At 47.6% G+C, this 18,534-nt stretch overlaps 1 protein-coding gene across 1 annotated transcript in view; it reads right to left on the bottom strand.

Annotated features, from left to right (window-relative positions):
- The window catches only part of RAD18 (RAD18 E3 ubiquitin protein ligase), a 46,678-nt gene extending 28,236 nt beyond the window's left edge, over positions 1-18,442 (bottom strand). Inside the window, exons 1-6 of the mRNA XM_010137093.1 lie at positions 18,415-18,442; positions 15,957-16,018; positions 14,476-14,546; positions 7,397-7,752; positions 5,327-5,426; positions 2,716-2,900 (exon numbers count right to left, since the gene is read on the bottom strand). Coding sequence (XP_010135395.1) covers positions 2,716-2,900; positions 5,327-5,426; positions 7,397-7,752; positions 14,476-14,546; positions 15,957-16,018; positions 18,415-18,442 — 802 coding nt within the window. The remainder of the gene's footprint in view (positions 1-2,715; positions 2,901-5,326; positions 5,427-7,396; positions 7,753-14,475; positions 14,547-15,956; positions 16,019-18,414) is intronic.
- Between the last annotated feature and the right edge of the window lie 92 nt (positions 18,443-18,534).

Raw genomic sequence — 18,534 nt, 5'->3', positions numbered from 1 at the left:
TTTCCGTGGTGTGCAGGCATATCCTTTATTAAAAGGATTCCCACTTTACAATGGAAGATAAAATATCGGCATCCACTGTTTATCTTGCTTTTACCTCCAAGGACTCACCTTCCCAGGCAACACCAGCTTCTGCCCAAAACCCGTGGTCCAAAACAAATTAGAACCTACTCTAACGGTTAAGTCAGCCACCTCAAAAGCCTCTAAAGAGTCATCACTGTGTGTGTTAACACATTAACTGAAGCTGCAGCTTCCCAGGGCCCTGCACGGTTTATGTTGGTATGTACTCTGACAAACTGGTTTCTACACTTAATCATTTGCACAGAGCAACGACACTTGCACCAGACAGGAAAGCAGCCAGAGGACAGAAGTTTATTAAGCTGTGAAGGAATAAAACCTGTTCAAAGCTGGTTTAAGCAAAATCCAGGAATCAGGCAGCCTCAGCAGCTCAGCAACTGACCCTCTGGTTCGCTGCCACCGCTGACCACGGGTGTCTGCACCTTAACTGCACGTTTAATAATTCACCCTTTATGAACAGGCGCTGAGCCAGCACTCAGGAAGAGTCCTGCATTATTTAGTGCAGACCAGCTGAAGTACCTCGGAACAGACGGTGGAACTCTTCATTTCACTAGCTCGGATCAATGGTGCAGACAGAGACTTGGTGTTACTTCACCCCGGTGACACTTGGCACCTAAATCACTCAGGCTCTTGACCTTCTTAGGCAAGTTCTTAAAACGGCCAAAGGAGCAAAATGAAAAGCAAACAGTGTTGGTTGCAAACTTGCTTTTCTCATACACCTGCTCCTACCATCCAAGCCAAGAGCTGGCAAGTGAAATCAAGATTTCAAGAGCAGGAGCCTAAAGCCTGTCTGCTAAATTCATATTTATAGTCCTCAGCGACTGACTGTTTTTCAAAGAGCACCACACGCAGTGGCTCTGCCTGTTTGATGAAGGAACTGAACACCAGAAACATACTTTTTTTTTTTTAAGGTGCCACAGTAGAAGTGGTGGCTGTTCAGCACTGCCGACTGTCTGATCCCATATAAGCCACATCTGCATGGAGTTAATACAGGAGCGTTTAGGAGCCACTGGGAATAAATACTCCCTGCACTGTCAGATTGGTTAAATGGTAACTGATGAATTAAGTGCTTTTTGCAGTTTACATCTGGCAGCCTTCTCAAAGGGTACTTCCCACCCCGGCCCTGGATTATTCCTGTCATAGATAAACCACAGTTTATCAAGCAGCCCATTGTGAAGTTTCACTGTGCCCCTGCAGTGGTGCATCTGACCCGTGGAGATGCTGAACCCAGCCAGGCTCCTCAGCCCCCAGCGCTGCCTCTGCCTTGCTCTGCCTGCTCATTCAGTTCCCCACCACCCACGGCCAGCGAGACCAAAAGTTTATCTGGTCCCAATAGTTTCCGAGCCCTTCAATACAGAGAAAACCATTCAGAATTGTTTACAGCTTCTGGAAGAAATGGTGATCTTGTGCTTCAGGGTTTCAGTCTCTCTAAACAGGAAAACTGAGGAGATCAAACTGAGGGTGAGGAAGAGCATTTCTCATTCCTGCCTCTGAGGTAAGCAGGACTGACCTACACTGCAGACCCAGGAGACAGCTGAAATGGCAATACCAGCTAGATGAGCCTTTCCAGGACACGAACAGGGATGCAGCTCCCAGGAGAGCAATGTCAGAGCATGATCCTGTTAGAAATGCCTTTACAAGGACTGTTTGCCATAAGCTTCTAATCCAACACAGCGCCACCGAACTATAAATCCACGCCCGTCTCTCACCCACACACACCAGTGTGTCTGTACTGGCACTGGCACCACTGGCAGAACTGAGCTGAGAGATGACAAATGACATGTCTTTAAAAACGGTGCATGTTTTCCTCTCATATAGAACCAAACACAAGGAGTGCACCGGGACAATTCTCCCCTTTGAAAAATGCCCACACTGCCTGCAAAGCCAGGCAGCGGAGACACTCTGCGCGATCACATCCTCCCTGGCCCGGCCCTGGCGCTGAGCCGAGCACAGGCACACAACAGGCTGCTGTTTAAAGGAGCTTTGTGCTGCATTCACATTGGAGACTAAAACACATTCTCCTCACCCCGTACAGCCATTTAATGCCATATATAGTCTGAGTTTAACGGTACAGAATTGCTGTCAAACACCTGAAGTGACATAAACTCCAGCAAAGTGCAAACACTTTCTTAGGAATTAATTCAACCCTCACCTACCATCTCAAAAAAGAAATCTGATTTTGAAATTAAACAAAATACAAATGTGAAAGTCTCAGTGTACAGGAAGAAGAGAACAAAGTCAGAACAGGTAAATTAATAACCCATTTGCTTACTAAGAACCTCAGGTATTTCCTATTTTTGACTAGCCTCAGAGTCTAATCTGGAGACACTCATTAAAATACAATCAATAAAAACACAGAATGTTTTTCAGAGCAGGGTTAGTAAACCAGGAAGCATCAAAGAATTTCAACAGAAATTTACATCCTTGCTGGATACTTCCAGAGTATAGCATCACATTGCTGGTTTTCATTAAATTTCCCTTTTTTGCATTATCTTGATCCGTATACGATAAACACTTCCAGCTCCAGTTTTCCCACATACTCAAACCAGCCTTATTCCTACCCTGAGGGTGAAGAGGAGGAGAAATACATACAAACAGTTTGCGATGGTAACACATTTCTACCTAAAACATCTACCTTACCTGATTTGGGGTTTAGAGAATCACACTGCGCATTGTACATGTGCACAAACTCTTGGTGTCTTTTAACGAGCTGCTGCCGGGTCCCGCGGGTGGACAGACCGTGTTCCTTTAGCTTCTTTTTCAGATCACGATCGGAGAGCAAGTTGTAGACAACTTTAGACAGTGGCTTCCTTTTGTGAGCAGAACTGCAAGAGGAAAAGGAAACAAACGCTTTTCAGTTAACATTCCAACCAAAATCAAAATACTGACTTACATTTTTACAGGTTGTTTCACCCACTCTGAGAAAGAAATACCCGAAAGAATCATTCCAGCCACAACAGACACCAACCAGTTACACCTCAGCTACAGCGAGACAGAACACCTTTTCCATCTACCATAAAGAAAATTTCAGAGGTGCAGAAAGCAACAGGTCTGGTCTGATTTCCCGCAGGACACGACACAGGCCCTGCTGCTGTCCCAATATCACTGCTTGGTCCCTCCTACCCACCGCACCCTCAGCACAGCTGGTCCTCATCAGGACCAAGCCGTACATCCCCTGCAAACCCCAGCGGAAGTGCACTGAACTCAGACTGCTCGAACGCAGGGCTTCCACCCAGCCACTGTGCACGCCTTACCCAAGGCAGCTGGTGAAGTTTTCAAAGAGTTAAAACCACAAGTCAAACCTTGAACTCGGAAAGTTTTCCCCTTTCCGGAAAAAGCCTTTCAGAAAGGCAGTCACGTACCTGAGAGCAAAGCTGAGGTTCCCGTCTAACGGAAGGGGAGTTTGGTAATGCGGAAAGCAGCCCTAAAGAGAATAATAGTGCTCTCAGATGTCTAACAGCTAAACCCAAAACTGACTCCGTCACACTGCCTTATGTCAGAACTCCTCAACGTTCCTGGCAGAGCAAGGAGAAACATCTTAATTACAGGAAACTGCCAGTGAAAATTCAAGTCCTGCTACAATTTTGCAATCTAAAACAAGCAGAACGGTTTCCTTTGGTACCAATTAGCTCAGCCTTCCCTGCAGCTCCTGGTGAAATACACCCAAACGGAACAAAGGTACTGAAATCCAGCTACTGCCTCACTCATCTTCTTCAGCTTAAATAATTTATTAGTTAGAGCAGAACAGAGTTTAGTGAGACACTTTCGTTGCTGCAGCAAAATGAAGTTCAGCGGCACTGCTCTGAATTAGAGAAGTTAACAACTTTACACGGTGACAGCAAGAGACTCATTTGAAAACTGTACTCAGCACTTTCAACTTAGCAGGCTGAAAATAAATTTCAGTTTCAAAAAAAAAAAGGGCTATGCGAAAATCATTATTAATTCATTTACTCTTATACAGTCCCTGTAGCATAACTGGAAAAAAATGATGCATTACCACAATACACTCAGAAGAAGACTTTCTGCAGATCCTTTCAGGAACTAGAAAAAATTTCACTGAATCTTCTGAAAGTCCTGAAAAACCTGTGTATCGATTATAATTCACCAGCAGCGTGACCTGGAGGAGTGATGACAGCTTTGGGAGCAGAGTGCTCCGTGAAAACCCAACAGCTGGTGGCGTTCTGCCCATCCCGAGGTATGCAGTGTCTTTTCTGAACACAGACGTAGCTGCTGGAATCATTCCTGCGCAGGGTTTGGGCACTAAAGGACCAGTTCCGCTGCAGTGCTGCTCTCCTGCTAACATGGCATGTGCTCCTCATTCGAGGATAAAGAGCTGAATCTCCTCAGAGGACAGGGCTGGGCTGTTACTGCCACCTGAACACCACTGCCGCGACACAAACACACCGCCAAAAGCCAGCGTTCATCACCCAGCAGCCAGTCCCTGCGGAGCAGGATCTGCCACGACACTTTCTCAAGATCCAAACCACCTGAACAGAACAAGCAGAATTTACAGTGCTGTCAGGGACACAGACTTGGCACCAAAGAAGTGTCAATTCCTTCCGTTCATTAACAGCAGAGAAAACACTAAAATCATCCCAAATGAAAATGAAAATGCGGTACCAGATTTCAACACTAATTCACCATTTATTCACCCTCGGAGCCCCTCAGCTTACAGACTGCCTTCTCAGCACGACTGGGCAAAGCAAGAGCTTTAATGTAAAATCGCCTTCCAATTCAAGGTTCCCAGGGACCGGCAATACAAGCATGCAGTAAAACCACATGCAGGAAAAGTCCCTCGCAGTTCTCAAGTCTGATCGGTTAAGAATAATAACGGCTGAAATCCATGCTAGTGAGTAAAACCAAACTAAAATCCACACCTCGGCTGGGAACATGGTGACCGTGACAAATTCTCAGGCAGAGGCATCAACCACAGGTGGTGTGCACTGATCTTACAGAAACCGAGATCTTAAAGAAACAACCTTGACTGGAGCAAGAACCACGGGGAGCAGAGAAGGGTGCAACCCTTATTTCCAACAGCTAGTGAAGCAATTGTCTTCGGCCCATCTGGACTGAGGGAAGCAATTCAGTCACCAAGCGACTATCACATTTATGCAGCGATTTTAGAGTCATCCATACAGCAGACAGCCAAGAAACAAGCACAATCCACTGTACCCATCGAGTAGTACTTCGTATTCCAGCAGTGCAGAAAGATGGCTACAGGCATATAAAAGTTCTTCCAGTTCTTCCTTACCTTCTAAGGCTGTCCTTCTTCTCGTCTCTCGTCAAGCAGCTGTCCAGATGTTTGTTTATATATTGCTCTGGAATAGCAACCTCACAAACAGGACAAACCACTGCAAGGAAGGAAGAAGGAATTTACCACCGTGTCTGCTACAGCACAGAGCAAACGTTTTCCTCTGAAAAACTACTTGGTGCTTGAAGAACATAAAAATCCAGAATTCCAGATTTCATTTTTAAAAGATCTGGCATGTCTATCTAGAGTCTTCATTTTTAGCTCTCCTTTTCATTCCAGAACACTTATTTCCCTCTATATTCCCTGGAGTATCAGATCCACTCTCATCTGCCCTGCAGTCAGATGGAATGAAATCCCCAATAAAAGCCTAGAACAACTTACACACTACACAGAAACCAGAGGCTGATACAAGCACACGCATATTTCCATGCTAACGCTCTTCACTTTTGCAGTATTTCACTCCTAAATAAAGGAAGCTCCTTCATTTTGATAAAACAGCATAGCACAAACTTTATTCATATGAACGTAACGTTCCCGATCTGTGGCGCTCAAAGGGACTGGCAATGCAGGAGTTAACTCACCCTCACAGGCACTCTCTGGTACGGATAACCAGACTGGGTGACTTGGCCCTTGCAAAGGCTCACAAAGCACAGTCCCACCCAGCTCAGGACTCCTCTTGCCTAGTTTCCAAGAAGCACTTGCAGACATCCCCTGCACCGACACCAGAAACAGGCTCAAACCAGCCGTCTCCAGCAGCCACATCAGCTCCGACGCAAGCGGCTAAATCGGAACGGGCAGTGTGAGAGCGCGATCCCTTCACTGCCACCCTCGGGGGCGGTGCGAAGGCGGTGGACTTTGGGTGAAGAGACAAAGCAAACAGCTCTGGCAAAGGCTGTGGAAGGTGGTGGGAACGGAGAGTTACCTGGCGCGGCTGCTGCGCTGCCCCTGACTCCCGTGTTCTAGTCAAAGCTCAAAGCCAGCAGTCGAGCCAGCCACACAACACAGCAGTTCCGAGCAGCCTCTCCTGTACCAGAAGACACCGGTTCAACTCTGACCACAGCAACGACTAACACTAAAACCTCTCCAGCGTTGCCTCATGGCAAGCCTCTCATCTATATTGTTTGACCAACAACTTTGTGTTTGTGGAAGTCACGTTGGCGTGATGCATGCTCGAGGAGTTAATAAGGTCACGAAACAGTACGCAAGCGAAAATTCTAATTGCTTGAGAATAAATGAGCGGTAAAATTTCGTATGAGTTTTAAATTACTATCACAAGTAAGTCTGATGCATAAAACTAGGAAACGTAACTTCTGGCTAAATTGATGCCTTTTTCATGTGGCCCCTTCTCCAGCTGAGTTACACCTTGGAGCGGTCTCTACCCAGCTAATGCATAAACATGAACCGCAGAGTTCCAGCTGAACAGACTGGATAAATGTGAGCTAATAACCATCAGCGGGGTACTCCAGCACCGTCTTTTATAGGACGGCTGCCATCGTGTCAGAACAAAGAGGACTCTGACATTTTATTGCAGTATAAATAAGCTTTTTTGTGCCTCAAAATATATTAATCTTAACATGTGAAACCAGAGAAGAATAAAGCAGATTTGTTTCTTCTGGAGAGTGTACGAATAGGAACAAAACTGAGGCCGTGATATTTTGACTGTGGTGCACCCCTCAAACAACAAACACATTATAAAATACCATGTTTCTGGTCACTTAAGGGTACAAGAGCATAACAAATGTTGAGGTTGTCTGTCTAGTCAGAGAAGGAGAGAAAACGACTTCATTTTTTACTGAGTACGTCTGTTGAGCAATATTGTTTTTCAGAGTTGTTACTCAAAGCAAAGGAATCTGTGAGCGCTGCACGCGGGTTAATGACTTGGCATCAGCACAAGCTTCCTGCTGGCAGCGGAGCTGTCCCACGTAAGCAGGAACCTGGACAAAGCAGAGTCCAGTTAAACCGTGCCAGTGCAGATCAGAACAACGCAGAGAACTGAAGTGATGCACGCAGCCCACCACAACCCCCGGCTGGTGGAAGGGACAGGACAAAAACAGGAATAAAGCATCTCACCTTTCTTAGTTACTTTGACCATGGATGTAGAAGGCTTTTCATGACTTTTGGGGCACTCAGGACTCTCTCCTGACCCCCCTTCATTGTCTTTACCATCAGCCTCTGCAGAACTGCTGTGAAGGAGATGGCCTTCCTCCGTTTTGAGAATCTTCCGCTCTGTTCCTGCCAGACCGTCTGCCTTTGTCGGGGTGCAAACTTTGTCGTTTCTCAAAAAACTGTCAATTACTGGCACCTCTTCTTTTACAACTGGCCAAGAAACAGGACTCCTAATGTGGCTTTTGTCAGCGGAATGCCTGCTACAGACCAATGGAGATGAAATCAAGGGAGTATCCAAGACCAACTGGAACAGCTGCTGCCTAGAATCAACCAGAAGACAACATGCAGTTAGCTACACTGGACAGTATTAGCTGCTTCTCTGAGAAGAAACCAGAACAAAAACCGATGGAGCATTTCCTCGCTCCTTCCTCCCTCTCCCCCTTGCTCGCAGGCAGCCCTTGGGATCAGTGAGCCTACACAGACCAGAAGCACAGCAGCTGAGCCTCACCACACTCTACAGAACCTAAGAATTATCTTCCTGATGCTCAAACAACAGAAATTACATTTTGTGAATCTAAAAAAATGCCTCCAAAACATCACACAGAACACAGTAATGAACAAGAGGTTTTCCCTTGACCCGAAGAAGGTAGATGACCATTGTCAAGTCAGAGTACTTCAAGGCCTGTGCCACAGCTGTGACAGAGGTTCCTGAAACCAAAGAGCTCAGCAGAAAGTCTTGCCGTATTCCTTCTGTCCCTCCTGGCTGTGGGTGCCCTCAGCACAGCTGCTCGCTGCCCACCCTGCTGAGCGGAACCCCACCAAGGGATAACAGCACGCTTGCCAGATTTAGTGTCAGGTAACCCCAGCTACTTCGGTCATGTTTCACCCATGACCAGCCGAAGAGCACAAACCCTCCATTCTTTCCTCATATAAAATAAGGGTAAACATAACCGCCCTCGAGAAGAGCCCACTTTGGCCTCCACGAGAACGCTTACCAACCAGCCACACATGCTTTACCCCCACGTTGTGCTCCCTGCCCTCCTCAGAGCTGGCACATGTCAAAACACGAGTTAAACAGAAGTCCCCTTTCAAAGAAATAAACTTGTATTTCACCGGTAGGATCGCAGTAGCAGCAGAAGGCTCATTCTCCAACTCATTAGTACTTGAGGTAATTACTTTGAGTTAATATGAAGAATTACAAAGTCATAGTTGTCCTGCTCAGGCAATTGCCTAAGACCTTAAAGACATGTTTTACTCCCACTCCTGCCCCAGGGGTTTCTGCAGAATCCCGTTTATTTTACCATACATTTTATGCAGCTTGATCTAAGATAAATTAAGGCAGAGACTGCACCCTTGGCAGAGAGCCGGCGTGGCAATGCAGCTGCCTAGCCTGCCCACAAACCTTTTTGTTCACTCTCCTCCAGTCTCCTCAAAGGTGGAGGGAAGGCTTTCCCAGCTAACACCAACGATGGACAAACCACATCTCACTCCTGCCCACTACTGCTTTGACAAGAGTCCTCCACGTCCTGAGGGTCACAGCGAAGTCAGCATCATCCCATCAAGAACAGTCCCCAGAGGTACACATGCAGCCATTAACCTTTTCACCTTTAGATCCCTGCTCCGTCACCCCTTGGCAACCTGCGCACCATCCACTTGTCGAGCTCTCCAGGAGCGTGAAGCCCACGCAGCCACCCAGCTGCTCCTCAGCGTTCCCCTTGACCTGCTGCCGTTCTCACATCCACCACCCACCAAGCGCTTTCACGAAGGCACAGCAGAAGTCTGAAATGCAGCTATGCATCAGATTTTACGGTTGAAGACATTTCCACATTGGGGAACTACTTAGAAAACTTTTCAGTCTTTTAAGGTAAAGATTTTTCACATCTGAGAAGAACTGTCTGTACATGTATCTTTTCAAAACCAGTCACCAAGTAATGCCCCAATTACTCTAGTTTAAGGTGAGTTCCTGGTGAACAACCACACCAACTGAATGCGCTGCAGGGGTTATACTGCAGCCAGACTCCAGAGCTCAGTTTGCAGTTCCAGTTTCCTGGATGTACTGACCACCTCTGTCAGTGGCCATTCGCATCTGTGCCAGGACTCTCCTCCCGCAGTGCAAACAAGTGCAATTAAGCATGGCAGCAGAGCTATGTTTTCCTGCCTGCTCATGCCTAGATTTGGGCTGGAAGTTTCTGCAGAGGTTAGTTAATTCCCCAACTAACAGACACTAAGTGGTCCAGCTACTGCTGGTGTGGGATCAGCTTCACGGGCACTCCTGAGCCAGGGTGGGAACATAAGCAGAGACCCTCACACAGCCCTACCCCACTCCTCTCTACAAGGGGGAGGTTCCCCTGAGGCACCAGAAAGGCCTGACAGCGCATTGCTGCTCCACACGGCCATCAGCAGCGGTAACTGGCAGCATCTCACTGGAGTGCCGATAAACGTACGGTGTTCATCAACGTTAAGGTAACAAACGCCAGCCCCAGAGGACTTGTCACCACCAGCTTCAACAGCAAACAAATCCGTTGCTTTTTAATATACTTAGACAAAGTTTAACCCTTGAAAGGATGCAGCTGGGTTCTACCAAAGATGCACTTTGGGTTGTTTAAAACATTTTCTCCCCTTTTTGAACAAGGAATTAAGCTTTTGGGTATGTAAAAATGTCTATTTGTTCAGACTGCCCCTGGGTTTGGTGCAGGCAGCCTACATCGCAGTGGCTAATCCAAGTCAACACAGAGCCTTGTCATGTTATTCTTCTGGCTGTTAAACAACCGTTTTTACACAAAAGCCCAGCATTCTGCACGTTAACCCTGCAGGGCTCAGCTCACGCACAAGCAATCATTTGGCATTGGATCAGTTCAGTTTTCCTGTGAAATAAAGAATGATACAGCCCTAGGAGCACCTGAACAATCAGCCAGTCGCCGGTATTCATGGTCTTCATTGACAGAACACAGCGGATCTCCCTCGGCTCCTCAGTGCTGTTTCTATTGCTTCCAAGAGCTCCTCCTCCTGCCAAAGTGACACATTCTGCACTTGTAACCACCAGCTACGCCTGTGTATTTTTCCACAACACGCATTCACCAGATAAAACACATTTCCCAGTGGGTTCACACAAGCTGACAACACTCTTAAACTTCAAACTTCACATCAGTTTATCTTTTCACCAGACTTAAAGCTGAATCACGTATCTTTTCCTCAACCTTTCTTTCTCAGGAAGTACCACAACAGAACAGCTTACAGTACCTCAAATTCTGCAAAGCAGAGACTTTAGAGGCCTGACCTCTCTCTCAGGAAGTCCCCCAGCCCAAACACACGTTTGGAGGGAAGCTGGACCCAAATGGACTGCAAACCCAAGCAAGGGCAGCTGGGCAGTTCCAGTAAGGCTGGAGGGAGGAAGGCAGTTCTGGGGCCGACAGAAGGAGGCGACACGGCAAAAGGCTTGAGTGCAAAGCATGTCCTGTACGAAGGACAGACTTCTGAACTCGGGAGAGCTGCTCCAGTGCTGACAGCACGGGCTACCCAGACAGGAGACCAACCCACTTCAGATGCAGGATGTTAACATTTGCATGAAGGCAGCTCAAACAGAAATCTTCTGAACAGCAATTTCACATTTCATAGCAATGGTTGTCTCAATAAAGAGAGACACCGGAAAAACAACGCAAACCCCAGAATCTATCCCCACGATCATTTGACACTAAATGTTGCTTTAATTACACCACAGGTCTACAAATAATCTTAGGGAGTTTTTCCTCGTACTGGAGGATAAAGATGTATGAATAGACTTTCCAAAGGGATCTGATCTTGGCCCAGAATTGATGGAAAGAACACTAGGACAAGAACATGAAAACTTCTTTGCCAAAACACACATGAAGTCTCTGTATGCCCTTTCTTTTTTTTTTTTTTTTGGTGGGAAATTACAGAAAATGTTAGTACTAAACTCAGAAGAGGGGAGAAAAGACCCAGCCTGGCTTTTCCCAGATGCGTGTATTTTGGGCCCACTGAGTAGCTTCGCTGGCTGCGTGATGACATCTAGTGGCCCTGCCACCTGGCACCCCGAGCCCAGGCACCCCAGGGACAGGAGAGCCAGAGCACCCCGGGCTCTCCTCGCCCAGCCCCAGGCTCCCTGGCAGTACCTTCGTCAAGTGTCGTTCCTCTCCCTCAGCACCAGAGCGAATTACTAAACTCCTCATGACTCACAGAGATTCTGATGGTTGTTACTGGAGTGATTTAGAGAAGTGTGACCAGACTGGAAGATTCACCCGTCACTCGGAGCCAGGCAGCAGAGGGGAGAGCAGCCGTTCACTGGGTGACGTCCACCCTCTACCAGCACTAGAGTGCCCAGCTCACCCAGAACCTGAGTCTGCTGGTAAAGCCCAGGACACCACAATTCTCACACAGCTCTGCGTTGCCCATGCAGTTTTCCACACCCCTACTGCACTCGTCAGAATTTAACACAGACCGCTAGCAGCGCTGCAAGGTTTTAGCAGACACAACTTCACCCTCCTGGCACAAAAGCAGTAAAGGCGTCACTTCCAGAGCACGAGCAGCACTCTTTAAAGGCTGAACGAGCTGCTGGTGAGCCCTGCCATGTGGTTACCACCGCTGCCCAAACCCTCCTCTGAGACCCAGCCTCTCTCACCGCTGCCTTGGCTTTGTACGGGGAGTTATGGTCCTTTTAGTTTGACTGAAAATGGACGGTCATCTCACAGGCTGCACAGAGTCACCCTCTGCCAGCAATGCTTTAAGAACTGTGTAAACATCCTGCGATATTTTTTTCTTCAAGACCCGGAAAAAAAAGTCAGTGTCCTTCTGCATCGAGAGCCTGGTCCCCATGATACAGTCCCTTTTCTTCTCCCTTGCTGCAGCAGCTGCGAAGCAGAGAAGGTAGGTGGGAATCTAGAGCTTCCACATAAATCAGTTCCAGGGAGAATATGGAGTTGTGGAGCAGCTCACATAGGACAGCCCGAACTGTACTACAGGACAACCCCTCTCCTGGAAACCCCTCCCTCCTGCCCTCCTCCCGGCACTTCAGTCAGTGCCCTGGACATGACAGGAGCTGCCCTCTCCAGCACTCAGCGCAGATGAGTTTACTCCTCTGAGTCACCAGCTGTCCAGTAATCCTGACAGGAAACTAAGATATAAACTTGAAAGTAAAACTATATTTTTCTTCCCTAAAGACAATGCAGAAAGAACCGTGTCTCGACTATACCACCCAAGGAGACCTTCCGCTGTGTTTTTTGAACTGGTCTTGCCTATCCCGCATTGGCCTTTTCAGCCATCAGCGCGCTTGCAGCAAGTGTGGGTAGAGAGAGCCCTTCCCAAACCTTCGTCCGCGAAGCCAAGCCGTGATGATGATGAAAAAAATCACAGATCGTTTTCAGCAAGGTTTAGTTTTCTACTGATGCAGTATAACTCTAATTTCTATTGCTAAGTTTTCTAACCGGGTGATACAGAAACTGATGATTTTTATCAAAGCAATCTCTTCATGAGAGGACACCTAAACTAATTTCAAAACAAGAAGGAACTTTACACTTTATTACGTCTGAGGCCTCACTGCAACTGATAAAAATGCTGTTCACAGCGAAAAGACAGCACAAAGAGCACTCCAGATCTTGCTCCCCTGACCAGGTCAACTTTGGGGAGGGGAGAGACAGAAGACTTGTCCTGTCAGCATCGCCCAGGCAGGAACCAACATCACTCTGCTGATTTAATGATACTGCAATCACAGAACGCTCTCGAGGGAAGTGCTGCTCCCCTTGAACCCAGGACTGTCTGCGAGCAAACGCGATGCCAGGCTGAGGGGCACGAGCGCGGGTTCTGAAGCGATGCGAGGTGTGTTTGCTGTCTACGTTCCTCGAATGACTCTGCCTTAGGAAAGCAGTGAGCTCAGAGAGCCCTGTGTGGCACCAGAACAAAGCCTGCCCCGGCTCCCCACCTCACCCCCACCCAGACAGGATCTGTCTTATTGATCTAACTTTACACTGAGGAACTGATTGAACTCCAAGTCACAAAAGGAAGGATTATTAAACTACTCTGACTGGTAAGATTTACACAGATCCATTAAAGCAGTCAAAAAAATTAACGCTCAAGATTCAATATCATAATGGATCCAAGTCAGCACTACTTGTTCCCTAGGAAATTAGACGTTACCAAAAAAAATTAGTAATCCATTTATCACCAGGAAACACCAAAGACAGAGTTCAAGCTAAAATAATGGAACTTAGAATTTCAATTCATCAAATGAAATCAATTCAATCTAATAGTGGTCGCACAGAAGATTTCTCATCACAGAGAAAGAAAGCCATGAACAGAACAGCGCTTCCTATCACTTAGGAAGCCAAGAATCTCATCGACTTCAGGCTCTAAGTTCATTACAGAGAAAGGATGATAGCGTATTCAACTCCCACAGACACAGGAATACCTACAAAATGCCGTGCAAATCCCTGAGAGATAACACAGGAGATCTGCCTGCTGTGGGAAGTGTTCACCATGTCACACTTACTCTCTTCCTGTCTTTCAAAGGGATGAGGAGATCAAACTGAATTAACCACAAGAAGTAGGTAAGAAATCCAGGTGACAGCACAACACTCCATCACTTCTCTTATCCCAGAAAACTTGTGGTCCCTCAATACCTACCCTTTTCCCATCCAACCACTTCACCAAGAGAACTCTCTGGCAAGTTGACCATCACCACCGGACAGCTCACGGGAAGGATCTTAGATGACAATGGCTATGACCATTACCTTCCCCGTAGAATCCCGACACATCTGCTTGACTTCCTACTGTTGGAAGGGGCTGCACCTGGCACGGCAGCTGACCAGGAGGAAAACCAGAATAACGCAACCTCCACACACCACCGGAGAGGACAGCAGGAAACTCTTAAGTTTTTTCCAATTCATCTTTGACAACATTTCTGTGACACTGCAATTTTTTCTACTCAGGCCTTGCCCTGCTCCCCTCCAGGGATCCCTGGCCTGGTCACACAAAGTCACACCTGCCTTTGCAGCTGCCCAGCGAGCGAGAGTATTCATAAAACCACAGTGTACCTGGCAGAATTAAAGCTCTTTACCAGCTCATCCAGCGTCCGGTTGTTTTTCAGGTCAGATTCTGAGACTGTCTGTTAAAAAAAGAGAGAGAAAAGGGGGAAAAAAGTAACCCAACAAACATTCGAATGCAGCAAAACCAACAAGTACTCAGCAAATGTTCAAGTGATCAATACTTTGTTTCCTGGATCCGTGTCTCAACCACCACCCGCTGAATTGCGATGTGAATGAAGGTGCATGGAGTGTGAACGCTTTTTCCTGAAAAATCTCTCAAATAACTGCTGGAGAACGGTAAGTTGGGGCAACAACAGGCAACAGATGAAAACGAAGCATAAAGCAACACCACCCAGCGTGCCCAGTCTCCAGCAATGCTCTGCTGTAGCCCAGCTGTAATTATTTTGAAAACCAAACAAGGATGCCATGAACGCGATAAGAACCTTAAGCAATGCGGCATGATAACTGATGAAGAGAGATGTTAATCTCCTGATTATGGAATGAAAACGTGAATTGTGAGATGGCTTTGCGCTTCAATTCATTCTTTTTAAACAATTTGATTTTCATCTCTCTGGCTGCCTCCCTCTGCTCTTCCTTTCTACAAAGCCTTTATTAGTCTCACCCATATCAATATCCGTGATTTTTAAGAAGGTGATAGTAAAACCTGCTCCCTCAAGCAGTCTGCACTTGTTTGAACATTTAAAAACTGGCAAGGCTAAAAATCAATCTGTTTTCCAGCCTTGAAAAGTCTGGTCTGGTTCGTGCTTTAGAAACACCCAAGAAAATTACTTTTAAGCCGATACGCCTGAAGCACCATTCATCGTTTCTAGGCAGCCCACCATTTTCAGGAGTTAATAAACCCCATCGGCTTCATATTAAGAGTTAGATTAAGGCCTAGAATAAATTGCATTCCATGTTCTTTAATCAAAACAGGCCTTTGAGTCGGATGGTTGTAATCACCCCCCTGCAGAGGAGGCCGGACAGCCTCCAGCGCTCTCAGACCTCACCGAACCCTCATGGCACACTCCCTGTGCATAACATCATCCTCTCACCCTCAGCAAGGCCACGCAGGGAGCTTTAGGATCCAGTGGTCTGCGGGCACTTCTAAAGACTCCTTCAAAGATGAAGGGAGGCCACTCAGTCTCGGAAAATATAAGTGCTTGAATGTCAGCACCCCCACTGGCGATGACAGTGTATTTTAACAGATTGGGGGACAACGTTAAGCATTCTGTGACAGATCGTACACATGGCTCTGAGCCAAAACCCGGGTCTGATGCTCCATCTGCTTCTGCCTGTGCTGACAGCAGAGCAGCTCTGAAACAGGGGAGTTCCAGCTGTGGGAGCACCATGACTGCCCCAACAGCTGCTCACCAGAAGGGAAGGTGGTAAAGATGTGACCAGAATTAATTATTTAGCCTAGTCCAAAGGCAAAAGGTGCCAAGATTCGCCAAAACACAAACAAAAAACAGGCTGAGAAGAAAAATACTTACCACGCAGCAGGTGGGACACTGGGTCTTGTAGGACAGAAACTTGCGTATACAAAGGGAACAATCTGGGGAAAGGAGATACGCAGTTGTTATTACGTGGGCATTCTTCCAAATGCAGTTCAATGTCCTTAGGAGTGTATTTTCTTCTCGTGCAGTATATGTGAACCATGAACACACCAGGACTGAGATTACACCACCTTTCCACAGAATTAAGATTACCATTGTAGCAAAAAAAAGAAAAAAATCTGTGTTTTACAGAGGCATCTTTCAATGTACAGTGCCAGTCCCTCTGCCAAAAGCAGGTGTTTACATAGGACAAGATAACCATGGTCTGCACCCCCACTAAACGCAGAGTGTTTGCCCTCCTCACTGCCCCACCACCACTTTTTTTTTTTACATGACTAATGTTGGAACATTTTCACCTTCCTGCACAGCCACAGACAAACCCTCTATCGCTCTTTTTCCCAGGTGTTTCTTCCCCCTTCCAAAACAACTCCAGCCTGCTGCTGAGGGAAGGGCTCAAAAGGCCGGGAAGCAGCCCTGGAACACTAACTGGGAGACCACTTCAAACGTGATGTCATGTCAGCGTCACAGGATGCTTCCATAGACTCTTTGGTAAAAATATGCCATAAGCTTCATTCTGCAGTAAATTCCTGAAATTATTCTACTTTCTCTGCTGATCTATGAGCTTTCATAACCACTTCAAGACATCAAGTTTCATCACTCTCCAGCAAGACAGATGCTCACTCACTAGATCATTACTGGCCAGTCTCAGCTCTTAACTCTTACCTCAGCAACAGCTGCTCTCTGTGAAGGAGTCAGAGAAGCAGCAGGAGCGTTAATGCACTAACTCAACACCTAAATCCACAAATCCATCTCATCTCACAGCTTGGCTTCGCAAACAAAGATCTGGGAAGGGCTTTTCCCACGCTCACTGCCAGCGATGAGTGCACCCTTCGGGCCAGCGCGGTGGATTTTTTAGGTGAGGCGCAGCGTGCGCGGAACTGGCTCCACCCTTTACACCTGAGGTTCATCTGCCAGGGCCTGGCGAGCTTGGACAGTGACAGCGAAGTCCTCGGGTCGTAGGTTTGGTTAGAGTGTCCTTCTCTTAGATGAAGCCTTACAGGGCTAAACGAGCTCCATCTGCCCGGGTTTGGAGTCAGAGTTGTCCTTCTCCTAGGATGGTGCCCGAAGGCTAGTGAGCCCATCCTGCCCGTGGACACGCTGTGTCTGACCCTTCAGCTGAGACCTGTCTGGCCTGGGAGACCCCACCGGAGGCACATGCCACCACCAGCACAGCTCTCAACCTCACAAGGGCAGGCAAGCTCCTTCCCCACGGCAAGGGGGTGTCCGTGATAGAGTCGCTGCTTTATCTCCGGACATCATAGACCCGGGCACGGGGCGGCCAGGGCCTGCCAAGAACCGGAGTCCTGAAGGGGAACAAATCCATCTAAAGACTCAATAATTACATTATATAGTAAGATGTGATATGGGGGAGAAATCCATAAAAAGAAAAAATCAATTTTAACTTAACAAATATGAATCAACTTACAGATCTCTTCTGCCAGCACCTGCCACCCAGTCACCTCCAGTAAGCGATGGGACTGACCTGGGTGTGCAGCCGTTGCTGCGCACAGCCGGGGCCGATGAAGCATGCTCGAGGATAATAAAACACATCAGCTCTTAACGTCTGTGCCTAGGGCTGGCTCTGGGCCCGTGCAGAGACAACAACGGCCTCACAGCTCTGCCCCAGTCCTTTCTCTCCCACTTGCCTCCTCTTCCCTTGCAGCGCCCACAGAACGCAGAGCTCAACCACCACCTGCCACCAGCCCCTGGCTGGTTCCAGCTGCCCGGGTTCCACAGGAGAGTGGCATGGTCTGATACCCCCATGCCAGTGGCCAAACCGTCCACTCAAAATTTCTTTGAGTACATCTTCAGCCCTCCTTGTCTGCCTTAATCCATCAACCGACTGACCAGTCAGGCTCAAATGGCGTCACGGGTCCAGGGCATGCTCCCACCACAGCCGCCGTGAACTCCCGGGGATGCATGGCAAGGTGCATTTATGTGAAATGTGTTCATGTGCAACAACACAAAGCCCCAGGATAGAGGGAAGAGCCCCATTATTGCCTTGACACAAATGCCCCACTTACCTTGGCTCCTACGTGAACAATTTTTACTAAACCTGCTGTTTCTGAGCAATTTTTGTTAAAACTCGAGTAAATCTAAACTGCAACCTACAAGACCATAGCAATGTATTAACGGATCCTTCATAAAACACGTTAACCACAGGACAGGAGGCTCAGCTTTACCATGAAAAGGAAGTTAACAGGTCAGCGTTGATCTCTATGAACTTACTGCCCACAAAGGAGGCACCAGGACGGGGCGAGTCCTGCGAGAGCAAGACCCGGACCCAGTGCTCGCCGGGCGCAGGGAGCACCGGCGCCCCCCGCGCCGTACTTACAGTTATGGGAGCACTGAGGAATGATCATGGCGATGCTGAAGTAATCGAAGCAAATCCCGCACCGCAGCAAGTCATCCACCGCCTGCAACGGGAGGTCGCGGTCACCGAACAGCTCTCGCC

This window comes from Buceros rhinoceros, unplaced genomic scaffold (genome assembly GCF_000710305.1).
Source record: "Buceros rhinoceros silvestris isolate BGI_N320 unplaced genomic scaffold, ASM71030v1 scaffold6615, whole genome shotgun sequence".
Classification (NCBI taxonomy): domain Eukaryota; kingdom Metazoa; phylum Chordata; class Aves; order Bucerotiformes; family Bucerotidae; genus Buceros; species Buceros rhinoceros.
This window is presented reverse-complemented; position numbering and strand designations above follow the sequence as displayed.